General features: G+C 41.1%; 1 protein-coding gene across 2 annotated transcripts in view; it reads right to left on the reverse strand.

The window, feature by feature from the left end:
- The window catches only part of CYBB (cytochrome b-245 beta chain), a 52,965-nt gene extending 45,782 nt beyond the window's left edge, over positions 1–7,183 (reverse strand). Inside the window, exon 1 of one of the 2 annotated variants that reach the window (XM_087937779.1) lies at positions 7,064–7,183. Coding sequence is in view for 1 of the 2 variants with exons in the window: in XM_087937777.1 (XP_087793903.1) it covers positions 6,671–6,697 (27 nt within the window). In the remaining variant the exon portion in view is untranslated. Of the gene's footprint in view, positions 1–6,670; positions 6,830–7,063 lie in introns of those variants that run through there. The other variant, XM_087937777.1, reaches the window with a different exon arrangement.
- Between the last annotated feature and the right edge of the window lie 9,116 nt (positions 7,184–16,299).

A 16,299-nucleotide genomic window follows, 5' to 3' on the forward strand; every position in this document is an offset into this window, starting at 1 on the left:
GTGGTCTTGTCCACCAGAGGAGGGACGTGAGGACCTTGGGCAGGACCCTGACTGGGGACTTGGAATTGCTTCTTCCGGACCTCTGGCACGGGAGCAGGAACCACTGTAGGGATCTGGTGTGGAGATGAGCCCAGGGAACAATAGAGATGCAGGAAATCATTTTCCCCAGTAATTTTGACAATTCCAATAAGGGCACCTTCTTGCGGTGCCTAATTTCTTTAACCAATTTCTGAATACTAAGGAGTCTTTCTGAGGATAGGTAAACCTTACTCTCCACTGTGTTGATAATAGCCCCCAAGTGGGTTATCTGAGTGGAGGGAAATAACTGGCTCTTTTTCGAGTTTATGAGGAACCCATGATCTTGAAGGGAATCTAAGGTTGCCTGGGTGTCTTTGCCTGATCGATAGATGATGATTGAATTAAAATATCATCAAGGTAACATTGGAGATGGATGGGGGTATTTCTGATATGAGCCGCCAGGGCAGCCAGGACCTTGGTAAAGGTCCTGGGGGCAGAGGCCAGTCCGAAGGGAAGGGCCACGTACTCGAAGTGTTGGTTATGGTAACAGAACCTTAAGAATTTGGAGTGAGAAAGCCGAATGGCGATATGGAGGTAGGCTTCTGTTAAGTCTACGGATGTGAGAAAGTCCCCCTGTCTGATCCCCAGTAATATAGATCGAAGGGAGTGCATTTTGAACTTGCGGTAGGTTAAAAAGCGGTTAAGTCGCTTCAAATATAAGATGGCCTGCAATCCCCCTGAGTGTTTAGGAATGATGAAGAGGTGGGAATAAAAGCCCCGACCTCGTTGGTCTGGTTGAGCAGGTGCTGGATGGCAGAAGTCATCAGATTGCATTTAATTGGGTCTTTGGAGGGGAGGACATAAAGAAATTTGGGGGGGTGGAATGGAATTCGAGGGCAAGGCCAAACCTAATGGTGTCCCTGACCCAAGATTCGGAAGTGAAAGAATCCCATATGTTGGCAAACAACTTTAGACGTCCGCCAATGGGGATAGAGTTGTCATATCTACCTGGAACGTCGGAAAGGTCTGCTTCCGGACCCCCGAAAAGGCCTTTTATATTGGCCACCCCTCCTACTCCTGTCTCCCGAGTCGGGTCGATCCTGGAATGGGCCCGGTCTGAAAGAGGGGGTCCTCTGATATTTGGGAGAGAAAGGGGCCTGGTAGGAGGGCCGAAAGGAACCCCTCCAAAAGGGCTGCAGCTGTCTGGAGTCTGACCTTCGGGTGAGGGAAGGGAGGAATTTCTTTTTGTTCCTGGTCTCCATAAGTAAGGGGTCCAGGGAGGGGCTGAATAGCTTGTCCCCCACTAAGGGAGAGGAGGCCAGCTTGGCTTTGTTTTTAAAATCCGCCTGCCAGTATCTGAGCCATAGTAGGCAGAAGGCCTGGGCATGCGATGCAATTGCCCTGGCAGAAAATTTGATGGAGTGATATGTGGCGTCCGCCGAGAACTCCGCTGCGCGGTGATCTTAGCAATGTCCTGGTGTGCCCTCGTGTTGGAGGCGGGGACATGCTGTCTAAGCTGGCGCAACCATCTAATAGAGGACCTAGTGAAGAAAGATGTGGCCGTAGCTGATCTTATGGCCCATGCATCCGACTGATGGGCCCTGCGCAGGGCCAGCTCGGCTCGCTTTTCCTCCGGTTTTAGGGCTTCTAAAGCCTCAGTAGGAGTCGAGGAGGATGCCAGGCCCACAATGGGTTTGTCGACCTCCAGGGTGTTCAACAGATTAGAGAAATCTGGATCTAGATTGAATTTTTTTTTGTCGTGATTGGAGGGGGCTGGGGGACCCCTCCAGACGCCAGTTGTTTTTGGACCAGATCTGCAAGGACAGGGGGAGCTGGAATAGTTTCGGCCTCTACCACTGGTTGGTTAAATATAAGGTCTTCAGGTCCCTCCCCAGAAGGGGTGGGGTGGGCTGAGGAGGGTTGCTTACTCAAACCTGAGATATTTTTGGCCTTATACAATAAGGATTTGAATAGTTGCGGCTTAAAGAGGCCCGTGAAAACAGGCTGGTCAGGGATGAGCCCCTCGTCCTCGGACATTTCATCCTCTAGGGAATCCATATCTGATAGGGGTTTGCTATAGTGCATGGACCCCAGATCGAAGTCGTGAGGGTCCATGAACTGATCACCTTCCTCCTCCTCCTCCCCCTCTTCCATCTCCTCCTCCTGCCCTTGGAGGGCGGGTTCCCTATGTAAGGGGACCTGAGCCAAAGGTTGTTCAGACCTGGGTAGGGATCTCACCAAGTGAGATTCCTGTTCAGAGCCTACTGTGTACAGACTGAGCCTGGTGGCTTGTTGGATGCCAGAAGCAATGCCTTGGCGAATAGCCAACTCCATCCAAGATCTTATCTTCTCAGGGATCTCCTCAGGGATCTCCTCACTATACAAGGAAAAGGAATATCAGGAAAAGGCAAGCCACCAAGGTTTTAGAAGATAAGCATAAAAGACTTGAAAAAGAGCTACAGAAAATGCCACAGAAAAAGGACATTAAGCTAAAAATGGATATAATTAAACACAAAATGGGTCAAATAGAGAAAGAAGAATTAGCACAGAAAATCAGAGGTGCTAAAAAGAATTATTTTGAAGATGCAAATAAACCAGGTAGATGGTTAGCATATAAATTGAGAAAAGAGAAAGAATCAAGGAAAATATTGCAGCTAATAGATGATCAAGGCAAAGTTTGCCATGGCAACAAAGAGAAGAAACAAATTATTCGAGATTTTTATGGGAAATTATATAAGCAAGAAAATATTGATGAGGCAAGAGTTAAGCAGTATTTACAGAATGCTAATTTACCTAAGATACCTAAAGAGACTGAAAAAATGTTAGAAAGCAATATAACTATGATGGAGTTAACTGAAGCACTTAAGAAGCAAAATAATGGAAAAGCACCAGGCCCAGATGGACTTCCGGCAGAATTTTATAAAACACTACAAGAATCATTGAACCTTTTATTGCTAGAAGTTATGAATGAAGTTATGTTAAAGAAGAAGATACCCCAATCATGGTCAGAAGCCTATATTACACTTATTCCAAAAGAAGAGGCTGATCCATTGCAAATTAAGAACTATAGACCTATTGCTCTATTAAATGCAGATTATGAAATTTGTGCTTTAATATTGGCAGAAAGACTTAAAAAATATTTAAATAACTTCATTCACCCTGAACAAAATGGATTCCTGCCAAAGAGACAAATGACATATGAGAGTAATTTTGGATACTTTGGAATACTACGAGGCACACCCTGAAAAACAAATGGCTTTGATATTCCTAGATGCACAAAAGGCATTTGATAATGTGAATTGGCGATTCATGTTATTTTTGTTGGAACAGATGGGTTTGGCCAGAAAATTTATTCAAGCAATAGAAGTCATATACTACAAGCAAACGGCAAAGGTAATGATAGAGGGAGAATTGACAGACTCTATTAATATAAGAAAAGGAACAAGACAAGGGTGCCCACTATCACCTTTGCTATTTGTGCTAACTTTGGAAATGTTAAACAGAAATATTAGAGATGAAAAGAGTATAACAGGAATGAAAATCAAAACGGAAGAATTTAAATTGCAAGCCTTTGCGGATGACTTGGTTTTTATCCTAGAAGACCCCTTAGAAACAGCACCAAAACTATTGGAAAAGAGAGGCATATGGCAAGGTGGCCGGTTTGAAAATAAACAAAGATAAGACAAAGATTTTGACAAAGAATATGTTATCAAGACAAAAGGAAGAATTGGCAATCTATTGAAAATTCAAGTCACGAATAAGATTAAGTATTTGGGGATACATCTGACAGCAAGATGTAGTACATTAAAAGAGAACAATTATATTAAACTTAAACAGCAGATAGCGTTAGACTTGGCAAAATGGGAAAATCTACAACTCTCATTAATAGGGAGAATTTCAACAATCAAGATGAATATATTACCCAGAATTTTATATTTGTTCCAAACAATTCCAATTAGGCTTGGAAAAGATTACTATTTTAAATAAAATTGTGTTGAAATATACATGGCAAGGTAAGAAAGCGAGAATAAAGTTAAAATTTTTGCAAGATGCTAGAATTAGAGGAGGATTTGGTTTGCCTAATTGGGAGTTATACTATCAAGCTGCAAACTTGATGTGGGTCAAGGAATGGATAACATTAAGAAATATTAGATTGTTGACATTAGAAGGACATGATTTGTTGTTGGGGTGGCACGCTTTTTTATGGTACAAGGGAACTAAAATACAGGGATATTTTAGAAGACATCATATACGGGAGTCTCTGTGGCTAAATTGGGAGAAGATTAAAAGACAATGTTATTTGAAAATTCCAGTCTGGTTATCGACTGTTGAAGCATTTTCTTATCCTATAATATACAAGAAGGAACAAACAGTTAGATATGGGGAAATATTGAATGAAAAGGGTGAACTTAAATCTATGCAAAAATTAGAGGAACAAGGTATAAAGATGAATTGGTTTTCATATGCGCAAATACATTCAAGGTAAAGACTTTAAAACATAAGGTTTCTATGATAAACTGACTGATTTAGATAAGATTTTGACAGGTACTGATGAAAAAGTAATTAAAAAATTGTATGGATATCTATTAGAAATTAAACTAGAAGAAGAACAAGTTAAAGAAACTATGATTGCTTGGGGGAAGAATTTTGGATATGTGATTGATTTAGAGAAATGGCAAAAATTGTGATCTCAAAATTATAAAATGACAATGTCAACAGCATATATATATTTGTATAAGATGTTTTACAGGTGGCACTTTCCCCCGACAAGAATAGCAAGAATGTTCAAGAACAAATCCGAAAAATGTTGGAAATGTCATCAGTTACCTGGATCATACTACCATATGTGGTGGACTTGTGCGGATGCTAGAAAATACTGGACTAAAATCCACATGTTGTGGGAAAAAATGACAAAAAAACATAGATTTGAAACCAGAGATATTTTTATTGGGAATTTTACCTGATACATATAGCAAAGACTTGAAATACCTAATTGTAAATGTATTAACAGTGGCTAGGATTGTATTTGATAAAAACTGGAAAAATGAGAAAATACCATTGCAGGAGGAAATCATTAAGAAAATATTGGAATGTGCTGAAATGAGTAGATTGACATTTGAAATTAGAGAACAAGAGGATAAACAATTTTATAAAATTTGGGAGCTTTTCTATCAATGGTTAGATAATAAAATACAATAATGAAATATGTAGAACTTTAGAAAATAATAAATATATAAAGATGTATTTTTTCTTTATTATACTTACAAAATATTTTTAGGATAGATTTGGAAGGATTATATGAATTGTTATAAAAGAAATTAAGTAAACATGGTTATCTCGCAAAATATGAAGGAATAAAATTATTGTCAAATGATTAATAATGATACTAGGGTATTCAATTTTTGATTGATAATATGAGCTATTATGCAATGTAACTGTAACTGAAAACTATGAAATGGATGCACAAAATTTTTTGTAAACCAACCAGCATGCTGCTTGTACACTTATGGAAGAAAGTTTGATGTTTTTATGTTTTGTTTGTTTGTTTGTCTTTAAAAACTAATAAAATTTACAAAAAAAGAAAATAAATGATCCTTTCTTCAAATACCAGACATTAGGAACTGTGAATGGAGAAACTTTATTCTTCACTTAGACTCTATTTAACCTCAAGAATTCACCTGAAGGTAATAATCAGGCAACCCAAGACTGACAAATCAAAGTTAACGACTTCCATGAATGCACACAAAAAACATTTCAGAAATATAACACTCAAACATCCTATGCTCTTAACAAAATTGAATTTGTAGCACAGAAGGGAAAATTCCAAATTTACAGATATTGTAAACAAAAGGTTCCTAAAGCAACCAGGATCGGGTGCCTGTATGCTGACTTTCTATATGACCCCATCATTCCTTCCTTCTCTGTCACTGGGTGGGATTCTCTCTTTCCCACTCTTTTTCTCTTTCCCTCTCCCTTCTCTTTCCCTTTCTCTCTCTCTCCCTGTCTCCCCTCTCTTTCTCTCTCTTTCTCTCCTCTCCCTCTTTCTTTCCTTTTCTTTCTATCCCTTCCTTCCATCCCCTCTTTCTGTCCCTACCATGGGAAACGGGTGGCCTTTGGCGTGCGGCAGCGACAACAGTGGCAGGGGGCTTTAAGCACCCCCACCCCGATCCTCCCAAAGAAAACGGATGGCTTTTGGCGTGCGGCAGTGGTGCACCTCCACCCCACCCTAATCCTACCATAGAAAACGGGCGGCCTTTGGCATGCAGCGCCAGCAACGGTGGCAGGGGACTTGGACCCTCACCCCGATCCTCCTAAAGAAAATGGGCAGCTTTCGGCATGCGGCGGTGGTGCACCCCTGCCCCACTCCAATGCTACCATAGGAAACGGGCGGCCTTTGGCGGGCGACGGTGGCAGGGGGATTTGAGCACCCTCGCCCCACACCGATCCTCCCAAAGAAAACGGGCGTTTTTCGGCATGCAGTGGTGGTGCACCTCCACCCCACCCCAATCCTACCATAGAAAACAGGCGGCCTTTGGCGTGCGGCGGCAGCAATGGTGGAAGGGGGCTTTGAGCCCCACCCCAATCCTCCCAAAGAAAACAGGCAGCTTTTGGCATGCGGCAGTGGCGCACTCCTGCCCCACCCCAATCCTACCATAGAAATACGGGTGGCCTTTGTCATGCTGCTGCAGCAGCAGCGCCGGTGGCAGGGGGTTTCGAGCACCCCGCCACACCCCAATCCTCCCAAAAGAAACAGACCTCCGTGTGTGGCGGCAGCCAGGGGTGGCTGCTCAAGCACATGAAGGTACTTTTGGGAGGGCGGGGGGCGCTGCTCAAGGCCCGCAGCTGGCTATGCCGCAGCCGCCATGTGGTAAGGAGAGCTGGTGTGTCACGTGGCAGCTTAGCCAGCCAGCCGGGGATGGGTGGGGCAGGTAGGTAGGTTGCTGGAGATGGCCGCGGGAGGCTCGGGGAGCCCCGGAGATGGCCGCGGGAGGCTCAGGGAGGCCCAGGGACACTGGGGAAGGGCTAGCGCGACTCACAGTCTTACCTGTGAGCAGGCAGAGTAGCGAAGAGACTCATGTCACAGTGAAAGTAGGCAGCAATGGCTGCCCTGGTGGGCGGGCAGAAGCAGGCTGCAGGCATGTTGTACATGTGCATGATGGTGTGCGTGTGCAATAACAAATACCACTTCCGGGAGTGGAGGAGCGGACAGAGAGGGGCGGGGCCAGCCAGGGATCCATTTTACCAGTTCTCCGAACTACCGGGAACCATAACAACCGGTTCTATAGAACCAGTCCGAACTGGTAGAATCCCACCCCTGGGTTGTATAGAAGCCGAATTGATCTTTGTCTTTGTTGTAATGTGTTTGTACTTGTAAATAGGGCCACCATCCTATATCAATTCCCTGACGTTGCAGTTGATTCCTAGTTTTTAATTCTCCTTTTTCATTCAATAAGTCTCTATAATTTATTGTTTTAGTACAGTCCAAAACATTGGGATGTATTACTGCTTCTATTGTTGATTAGCCATAGTGGCACCTTTACATAATGATTCCTTTTTATTTTTTCCTATATATTTAGCAAAACATCTCTCACCCAGTATCTTTGGAAGTATGAGTGGAGTTTACTTTTCCTGTCCCAGATAAACACGTGCCAGCCAAGTTGTAGGTAGAAATCCTCTAATGTTAGTATCCTTCTGTTTGTCAAATTGATCCAATCTTTAAGCCATGTGGCTATTGCTGCCTGATAGTACAGTTCGAACTCAGGGAGACCAAAGCCTCATTTCTTTCTAGTATCTTGTAATAGGTTGATTTTTATTCTGGCTTTTTTCTTCTGCCATATGAATTTAGACATTTGTTTATTTAAATCTTCGGAAAAAAATTTCCCCAACTTGATTGGCACCATCTGGAACAGGACTAGCAGCTTTGGCAGGACATTCATCTTTATTATTGCTATGCGCCCTAGTAAGGACAGTTGAATTCTGGCCCAGTTGTCTAAATCTTTTGATATTTGAGTTGTCAACGTATCATAATTATCCTTTTTAATTGAGGACACTTTGCTGTCAGCCAGATCCCGAGATATCTTGTTTCTTTTCGGTCCTCCATTATGAATGCCATATCATCAGCAAAGTTTATACTCTTTTTAAATTTTTAGTCCTTTGATATCTCGGTTCTGTCGTATTTGTGTTAGTCGTATCTCTTCTGCTAATATGTATAGCAATGGGGCCAAAGGGCAACTTTGCCTCACCCCCTTATTTATCTTTATACTGTCCATAATTTCTCCATTATTATTCTTGCTATTTGTGTCTTGTAGATTGTCTTGATGAGTCCCAGAAAATTTTCGCCAAATTTCATAGCGATCAGTTGATTACTAAGAAATCTCCAATTCAAATTTTCAAAGGCCTTCTGGGCGTCTAAGAACATCACTGCCATTGTTTTATCTGGGTGCGTTTCATTAAATTCTAAGACGTCCAAAATTATCGTTGTATTTGTTTTCATCTGTCTATGTGAAAAAAACCCTGGTCAGCATGGATTATTCTACTTAATATCCTTTTTAACCTCCCGGACATGGCTAGTATTTTATAATCCACATTTAAGAGGAAAATTGGCCTATAATTCCGTATTTGTTGTGGGTCCATCTGTTCTTTATGAATAAATATTATATATGCCTCTATCCATGATTTTGGTATATTGGCACATTCGAGGGCTTTGTCGAGGTCCGCCATTAGTTCCCCTAATAATCCCTGAAATTCTTTATAAAATTCTGATGGAATTCCATCTGGACCTGTGGTCTTGTCCATTCTGTTTCCCAATTGCATTTCTAACTCCTTCTATAGATATTTTGTCATTTAAAATGTCTTTTTGTTCATCCATTATTTCTGGTAAATTTTTCCCTTTAAGATATTGATTAATAAGCTCTTCCAGTGTTTCTTCCTGCATGTATAAATTTGCAGAAAAAAATTGGGCAATTTCCTTCTCCTGCATCTGGGAGCATATTTTTCCTTCTCGATCTTGGAGAGCTACCATTATTCTTTTTTCCTGTTCTTTTTTTAATTTGTGGGCTAGCCATCTCCCTGGCTTATTCACATTTTCAAAGTAATTTTGCTTTGCTAATTTAATTTTTCTAGCCAAATCCTCCTATGTACTCAAATTTATTTTGTTTTTCACCAAATCAATTTCCTTTTTAATATTTCTGTTACTCAGATCTTTCTGTCTAAATCTTTCAATTTCTCCCACCAGTCTTTCTGTTGTTGTCTTTTTTCTTTGCTCCTTTTTATATCATAAGCAATAGTTAACCCCCTTGAATAAACCTTGATTGTATCCCATAGATTCTGTAGGGATGTATGTTCTCTCTGATTAATTTCAAAAAATATTTTTAGTTCTTTTTCTATCATATTAGTATATTCTTTGTCCCTTAGCACATTTTTGTTAAGTGTCCACCTTCCAATCCTCTTCTTTCCTCTCCATTTAATTATAAGGTTTATGATCAGCCCATGTGTTGGTAAGATCTCTATATTTTCTATATTCTCCATTAAACCCAAGTCCATCCATATTAAGTCTATGCTTGACCACGAGTGGTGAGGATTGAAAAAAAAAGTGTATTGACTTTTAGTAGGATTCAATTCCCTCCAAGCATCTTTCAAATTCAATTCTGTCACCATCCTATTAAAGGTAGATTGAAGTACTTTCCTCTTTCTTTTGTTCTTTTTGCTACTTTTATAGTCTTTCTCTATGTTTGGGATTGCGTTATAATCTCCTACTATACAAACATTTGGGTGTTCAATTTCTACTATCTTTTTGATTTGTGTTTGGGGCATATATTGTCACTAATAAAATCTTTTTCTGATTTTGAGTGATTTCTATGAATAGCATTCTCCCTTGTTCATCTTTATATATCTATCTCGAATACAGCCAATCTTTTATGTATACCACAATACCCCTTTTTTTCTGGTATGTCAGGGCCCAGTACATTTTACCCAAGTTAGGGGATTTTAAAAGATCTACGTGATTCTCTGGGATGTGAACTTCTTGCATGCATATGTTATCTACATTTTGCTTCTTAAGTTTTTCAAATGTTTGTTTTCTTTTTGATGGTAAATTTAAGCCGTTTATATTAATTGACAGTAGGGTAGTTTCTTTGTCCATGTTACTGTTTATATAAAAGAGTTCTTGTCTTGTTCCTTGTTCTTGGTTCTCTTCTAGGTCTGTTGTCACCTTCTTCCTCTCTGATGTTCTGGCCTTCTGGTTGTTGTTCTGTTTCTTTCTCTTCAAAGGCTTGTTCTTCCTGACTTCTGGTGTTTAGCTCCTCCCTGCTTTCCTACTCTTCTTCGGGTCCTAGGTATTGGTCACAGAATTCCTGTGCTTTCTCTAGATCTTATATTTCTTATCCTGCCAAGATATTAGAAATCCCTCTGGCGTGAGCCATCTGAACGCTACTCTATTCTTAATCAGTTGAGATGATAAGAACTGATTATTTCTTCTTTGCTCTCTGACTCTCCTGGGTATTAGTTTCAGAGTCAATACTTCATGTCCTTTATACACTAGTGCAGAGGCGGGCAAACTACGGCCCGCGGGCCACATCCGACCCGTTGGTCTGTCCAATCCGGCCCGCCCCTGAAAAAAAATCGCTGGGCATGGCATATTGCCCTGTGCCGCGTGGCCCCCAAAGCTGCGAAACAGTACGGAGCGCTCTCGGGGTAGGAAAGAAAAGAACTTTGCAAAGGCCTCGGCTGGGAGTTCGAAATCACCTTCGAGTGCGACCTCTCTGAAGGTGAGTCCCCGCCGATCCCCTTTTTTTTCCGGGGCTTCCAGGCTTAAACTTTGCAAAGGCAAAGTTTGCAGGCTGGAGCGTCTTCCCGCCGAAGAGCGGGAAGGGTTCCGCCCAGCGGGTGGGCTGCTTGGAGGAGGCGACCCAGCGGCGCTCCAGGCTTCCCCTCCACCACATGGCTTGGGGACAGGTGTGAGCGCCTGCGAGTTAAAAGGAAGCCAAAAGTTGCTGGGAAGTTGCTCGGGTTTCCGTGGCTTCCAGGCTTAAACTTTGCACAGGCAAAGTTTGCAGGCGGGAGCGTCTTCCCGCTGAGGAGCAGGAAGGGTTCCGCCCGGTGGGTGGGTGGGCTGCTTGGAGGAGGTGACCTGGCGGCGCTCTGGGCTTCCCCTCCGCTGCGCAGCTTGGGGCCAGGCGCGAGCGCCTGCGAGTTAAAAGGAGGGCTTCAGGCTTAAACTTTGCAAAGGCAAAGTTTGCAGGCGGGAGCGTCTTCCCGCTGAGGAGCGGGAAGGGTTCCACCCGGCAGGCGGTCGGGCTGCTTGGAGGAGGCGACCCGGCGGCGCTCTGGGTTTCCCCTCCGTCGCGTGGCTCAGGGCCAGGCGCGAGCGCCCGCGAGTTAAAAGGAAGCTGAAAGTTGCTGGGAAGTTGCTCGGGTGCTGGGAGCAGGCTTTTAAGAGCTGCGCCCCAAGGAGCAACTGGCAGCTGGAGCAGCCGGGACTGGCAGTGGCAGCGAGGGGTGATCAACAACACTGTTCTCATTAAAATATGTTAATACTTTAATGCTTTTTTCTGTTTATGTTTGATATGTACTGTTGACAAATGCAGTTTTTTATATGTATCGTATCTTGTGCTGACCCGGCCTGTCTGTCAAATTTTAAAAGTCAATGCGGGCCCCGAGCCAAAAAGTTTGCCCACCCCTGCACTAGTGGCTTGTCTCTGGTCTTTCCATACAGCAGGTCTCGTGTTATCTTTTTTGCAAAGCGGATATGGACCTCACAGGGCAATTTATGTCTATGCGCATAGTGTGTGTAGACCCTGTAGACTTCATCGATGTCATTGCAGACCTCGTTTGTTTTTCTGAAGGGCCTCTGCTATCAAATCTGTCATTATTGATTGTAGATCTTCCTTTCTTTCCTCAATGATATTTCGAAATCTGAGGGAAAATGCTGCTTTCTCCAATTCCATGTGGACCACCGAATCCCATAGTTCACAATATAATATTTTCCAATTCTGTTCTGAATCCACTAGTTTTTTTTCCACCAGATCTGTTCTTGCCTGTATTGTTGTTAGCTTCTGTTCATTCTTCTCCATTACCTCTTGCATCATTCCAATTTTGTTGTCTAGTTTCTTATGTCATTTTTCACTCCTCCTATTTCATCCTTCATTTCTATTTTCAAATCCTCATGGTTCCTCACTGTCAGTTCCTGTGTCCTCACCATCATTTCTTGTATCATGGATAACGTCTGTACCGTCTGTAATGTTAGAGCAGAACCTGGTTTTTCTGTTAGTAGCATCGCATCTATGGACCTCTGTCCCAAGGGGGAGGATATTGTTGCTGTTCCTTTCTTTCCTGTTTTACTGTTGTAGTTGTCATTGCCATTTTTACTACCCGCAGAAGGGCCCTCCAATCTACCATCAATTATCACTATTCTTTAATCCTCTTCTATTAAGGTATATACTAGTAATATCTTTCCTATTTAATATTTAATTTAGTATGTGTGTTGCAAAGAATTATTTTTCTATTTTAAGCACACTGCCTCAGATCTGCTTTCTATTCTTTAAATATCACTTACAACTGAGTATTTACTAATCAATAATCAAAATTCATATAGTCTTAATTAATCAATATGGATATAAGAATATACAATTCATTATGTGTGAAACTTAAATCAATACTTAGATACTCTTAAATATAATCTTTAAATCAATTCAAATGAATCTATCCTCTTTTTCCAATTTAAATATATAATACTTTTAAATACTTACAAAGAAAAGAGGAAAGAGAGAGAAATTTGGAATAGATTAAGGAAAAGGCAGAGGGCAATTGTTTAACAGTCTGTTATTTTTCAATATTCTATATTTCAGTATTCAATATCCAATATTCTGATATAGTAGTTAGGTGTATTATGTAAATGTTTTACAAATATTTAGATAGTTTCCAAAATCTTTTTACTCTTCGCTCTGTAGAAGATTCATATCTCAAAATGTCTTCTTTCAAAAGTGCAGTCACAGTTTTTTCCCCTTCTGTCTGCACTTTATGCTGTAGGGTTTTCACAGTCTCAGTTCCAATAATCTTTCTACTCAATAATCCCAGCCAGATCAGATCTTCCCTCCTTCACTGCTATGTTTGCTATGATTATCAAAAATTAATTCAAAAACCCTGCAGTTCTCTTCCTCCAATACTTCAAAATGTCCTCTCTTAGAAATGTGCAGTCAGTAATAGTTTTCTCTCTTCTTCACTTCTCCACCATTCTAGCCATTTACAATCACTTTTTTCCTCACTACTCACCAGAATAGTATAGTTTCACCACCTATACCTATAATCAGAAAAAAGAATATACCATCTCATCTTTCGTCTCCTCAGCTTTCACTATTTTAAAACTCAATATACAGCTCTGTCACTCGATCCACAATCAGCGCTCCTATTGCTACTTTTGCCGCTTGATAACACTACACAGTTCGGAGCCTCCCTCTTCTCTTCATCATCAGATATCCTGGTATTCTTCCTTAATCATGCTTTCCCACTGCTCAGCTTGCTGTTTTCCACTTTCTGCTTCCCTCTTTAGACAGCTAGGCAGCCACATCTCTGGTTCTGATCATCACAATCTTCCTCTTCCACTGCCAGTTTTTGGGCCTTCTCCTTGCAGTCTCCAGGATCACGGCACTTCCCCAAGACTTCTGAAACTTTCCCTTTTCCCAGTCAACCCTTCCAGGGTCCGACTCACTCCTATGAGCCACCAGGCATAGAATTTCTGATTTTTCAGAGTGGTGATCTCCTCTGCTCCGCATCAATGTGGCTCCTCAACCGGAAGTCCCCTGGCCCAGTCTTTCTTAATGGACACAAAGTATCTCTGTCTCTGTCTCTGTCTCTCTCTCTCTCTCCCTCTCTCTCTCTCTCTCTCTGTGTGTGTGTGTGTGTGTAGGGAGATTTTTAAGAAAAACAGCCTTTCTGTTTTTTAAAAAGACATGTTTCTCCATTTCTGCCTTTGGGGAAATACTGTATAATAATTTGCCTTTTTAATATTCCTAAAAATATTTCATTCTTCTGGGGGGGGGTGCAGCTTCCCACGATGCCTTACCAGTTCTTTTCCTCCTACCCATTCATTTTACTATCAATTTCCATTTGCTTTTAGAACATGAACATGAAGTATATCCTGCCAGCTTGGCACTTATATCAAATCCCAGGTGGCGTGTCAGGGTTAGGTTTAGGGTTAGGACCTGTCTAGAAAGAAAGGGAAATTGGTAACTAAACTAAAGAAAAAAGAAACAACACCATTAAATTTTGACAAGCTTTAGTTCAACCAATGTTTGAAACAAGAATGCCCCCTTGTGGACATTCCCATTACTATTAAAGACACCAAAATAAAGGAGGAAGTGGAAGCTTTCAAATGCATCAACATTTGGTCAAAAAGGAACAGCAATCAGCCTTTATAGATTTTATACATCACATTGTTATTCAGATCCCTATTTCGGAATCTTTGGATATATGGAGACAGTTGTATTTGTCATCATAAAATGTGCTAAAAAGGAAAGATATGAGTGGAAACATTCTTACGGAACAAGTTTGAAAAAAAACAGAAGTGAATTAAAAAGGATAATCCAGAAGTATCTTGATAGAAGCTGAGGGTATAACGTGTGGGTCCTTGGTGGGCTGATTAAATATGTTGAAAAAACAAGTATACCTTTTTCTGCAAATATGGTTCCATAATCTTGGGCTACCAACAACTATAATAGGGAAATCTAAGCTGCTAATTTTAGTTGGATTTTGTTTTGCATATTGTTTATCCCACTAAACATATCATTAGATGATGATATGTCATTTAGAAACATCATTTTACCTGCTCAATAAAAACATTAGCTATAAAGAGCTATTTTTTCTTACATTGCACAATGCCTATATTTGAATTACTGTAAAATTACTTTTCTTCAATGTGAGGTTGGAAATGGCTGGCAGAACAGAATGATGTTTTTTTAAAAAATCAGGTTTGTTGTGCAATCATCCAGAACACAAATAAAAGTTCTAAAGCACCTAATTCTTTTAAGAAAACAAAACAATTTTTAAAATGAAAAAGCAGCCACAGCACTGGTAAATTTAAAAGATGCCTGTTAGGGATACACCCTAGCAGAATCTGCACGGCAGGCAGGCAGGCAGGCAAAATATGTGAGATAAACGTTTTTGTAGCTTACACTCAGTAAAACAGATACACCATGCTAGTTAAATAGTTTATTCCAGTAAGAGTTATAGCATAGTCAAACGTCCATATATCATTCACTAATTCAGTCCATCCAGGGATTATTCAGTTGCAAATTCCAGGGTCGAAAAAGAGGTCAGTAAACTTACAAATATCAGTCCAGGAATATATCTCCTCACAGTAGAGATATGAAGAAGTCAAAACTCCTCTCTTCCTCCCGCAACTCAGCAGTAGGGAAAACACGCAGTTAACAAACCATCAATCCAGTATAGTCAGCCAATCGTCAGGTTCTCTTGCTCCCTCTTATGGCGGTTTCACACCGCACCCAAAATTACATGCTTTGCAGTTTAAAGTGACACACACTTAAACTTACTATCATAGCCTATATATATTATATATATTACCCAAACTACATTAGGTAACCTATGTTATTCCTAACAATGCCCGTCAGTAGCAATAAAAAGGCAAAAAGATAAAAGCATATTAAGCTAAAATCAACCCAAATTGGAACTGGCAAAAAAAAATTCCGAAAAAAAAAAATAAGGAAACAAAATTATTAAGCTCACCATCCTTTCCTGAATCTGTATAGTAAGTATTAGAGTCTCTATGTGAATGATCATAACCTGTAGATACCATGTTTTTTGATATATAAGACACACTTCCCCTCCCCCAAGAATGGGTGGAAATTTCTGTGTATACAGCGAATGTTGCCTAAGCCCTGCCCACCCACAGGCCCGCATTCTATTGCCTCTGCCTCCCAGCAATTTGCCTACTTGCAGCAAAGAGCAAACAGCCTGGTCAGCTTCAGCACAGACTAATTTAGCACAAGCAGCTGATTGTCGGTTGGATCTACCTCCCAATGATCAGCTTTTTCAGGCTGCAGGGATTGCCATTGCCTCTTGCTACCTCTGCATGCCCCATTTGCGGCCTCCGCATCCTGTTTTCAGTCTCTGCATACCCTGTTTTCAGCCCCCACTCTGTTAGAGTTTGCAGCAATCCAACTAGCACACAAGTAAATAATTCAGCAGGATTCATTTATATAAGAAACTTCTTTATATACAATATCATATAGCAGAAGCCAGAACAAGAACTCAGAATCCAGAAGTACA

This window comes from Pseudonaja textilis, chromosome 7, assembly GCF_049901715.1.
Source record: "Pseudonaja textilis isolate UNSWEBS1 chromosome 7, rPseTex1.2, whole genome shotgun sequence".
Classification (NCBI taxonomy): Eukaryota; Metazoa; Chordata; class Lepidosauria; order Squamata; family Elapidae; genus Pseudonaja; species Pseudonaja textilis.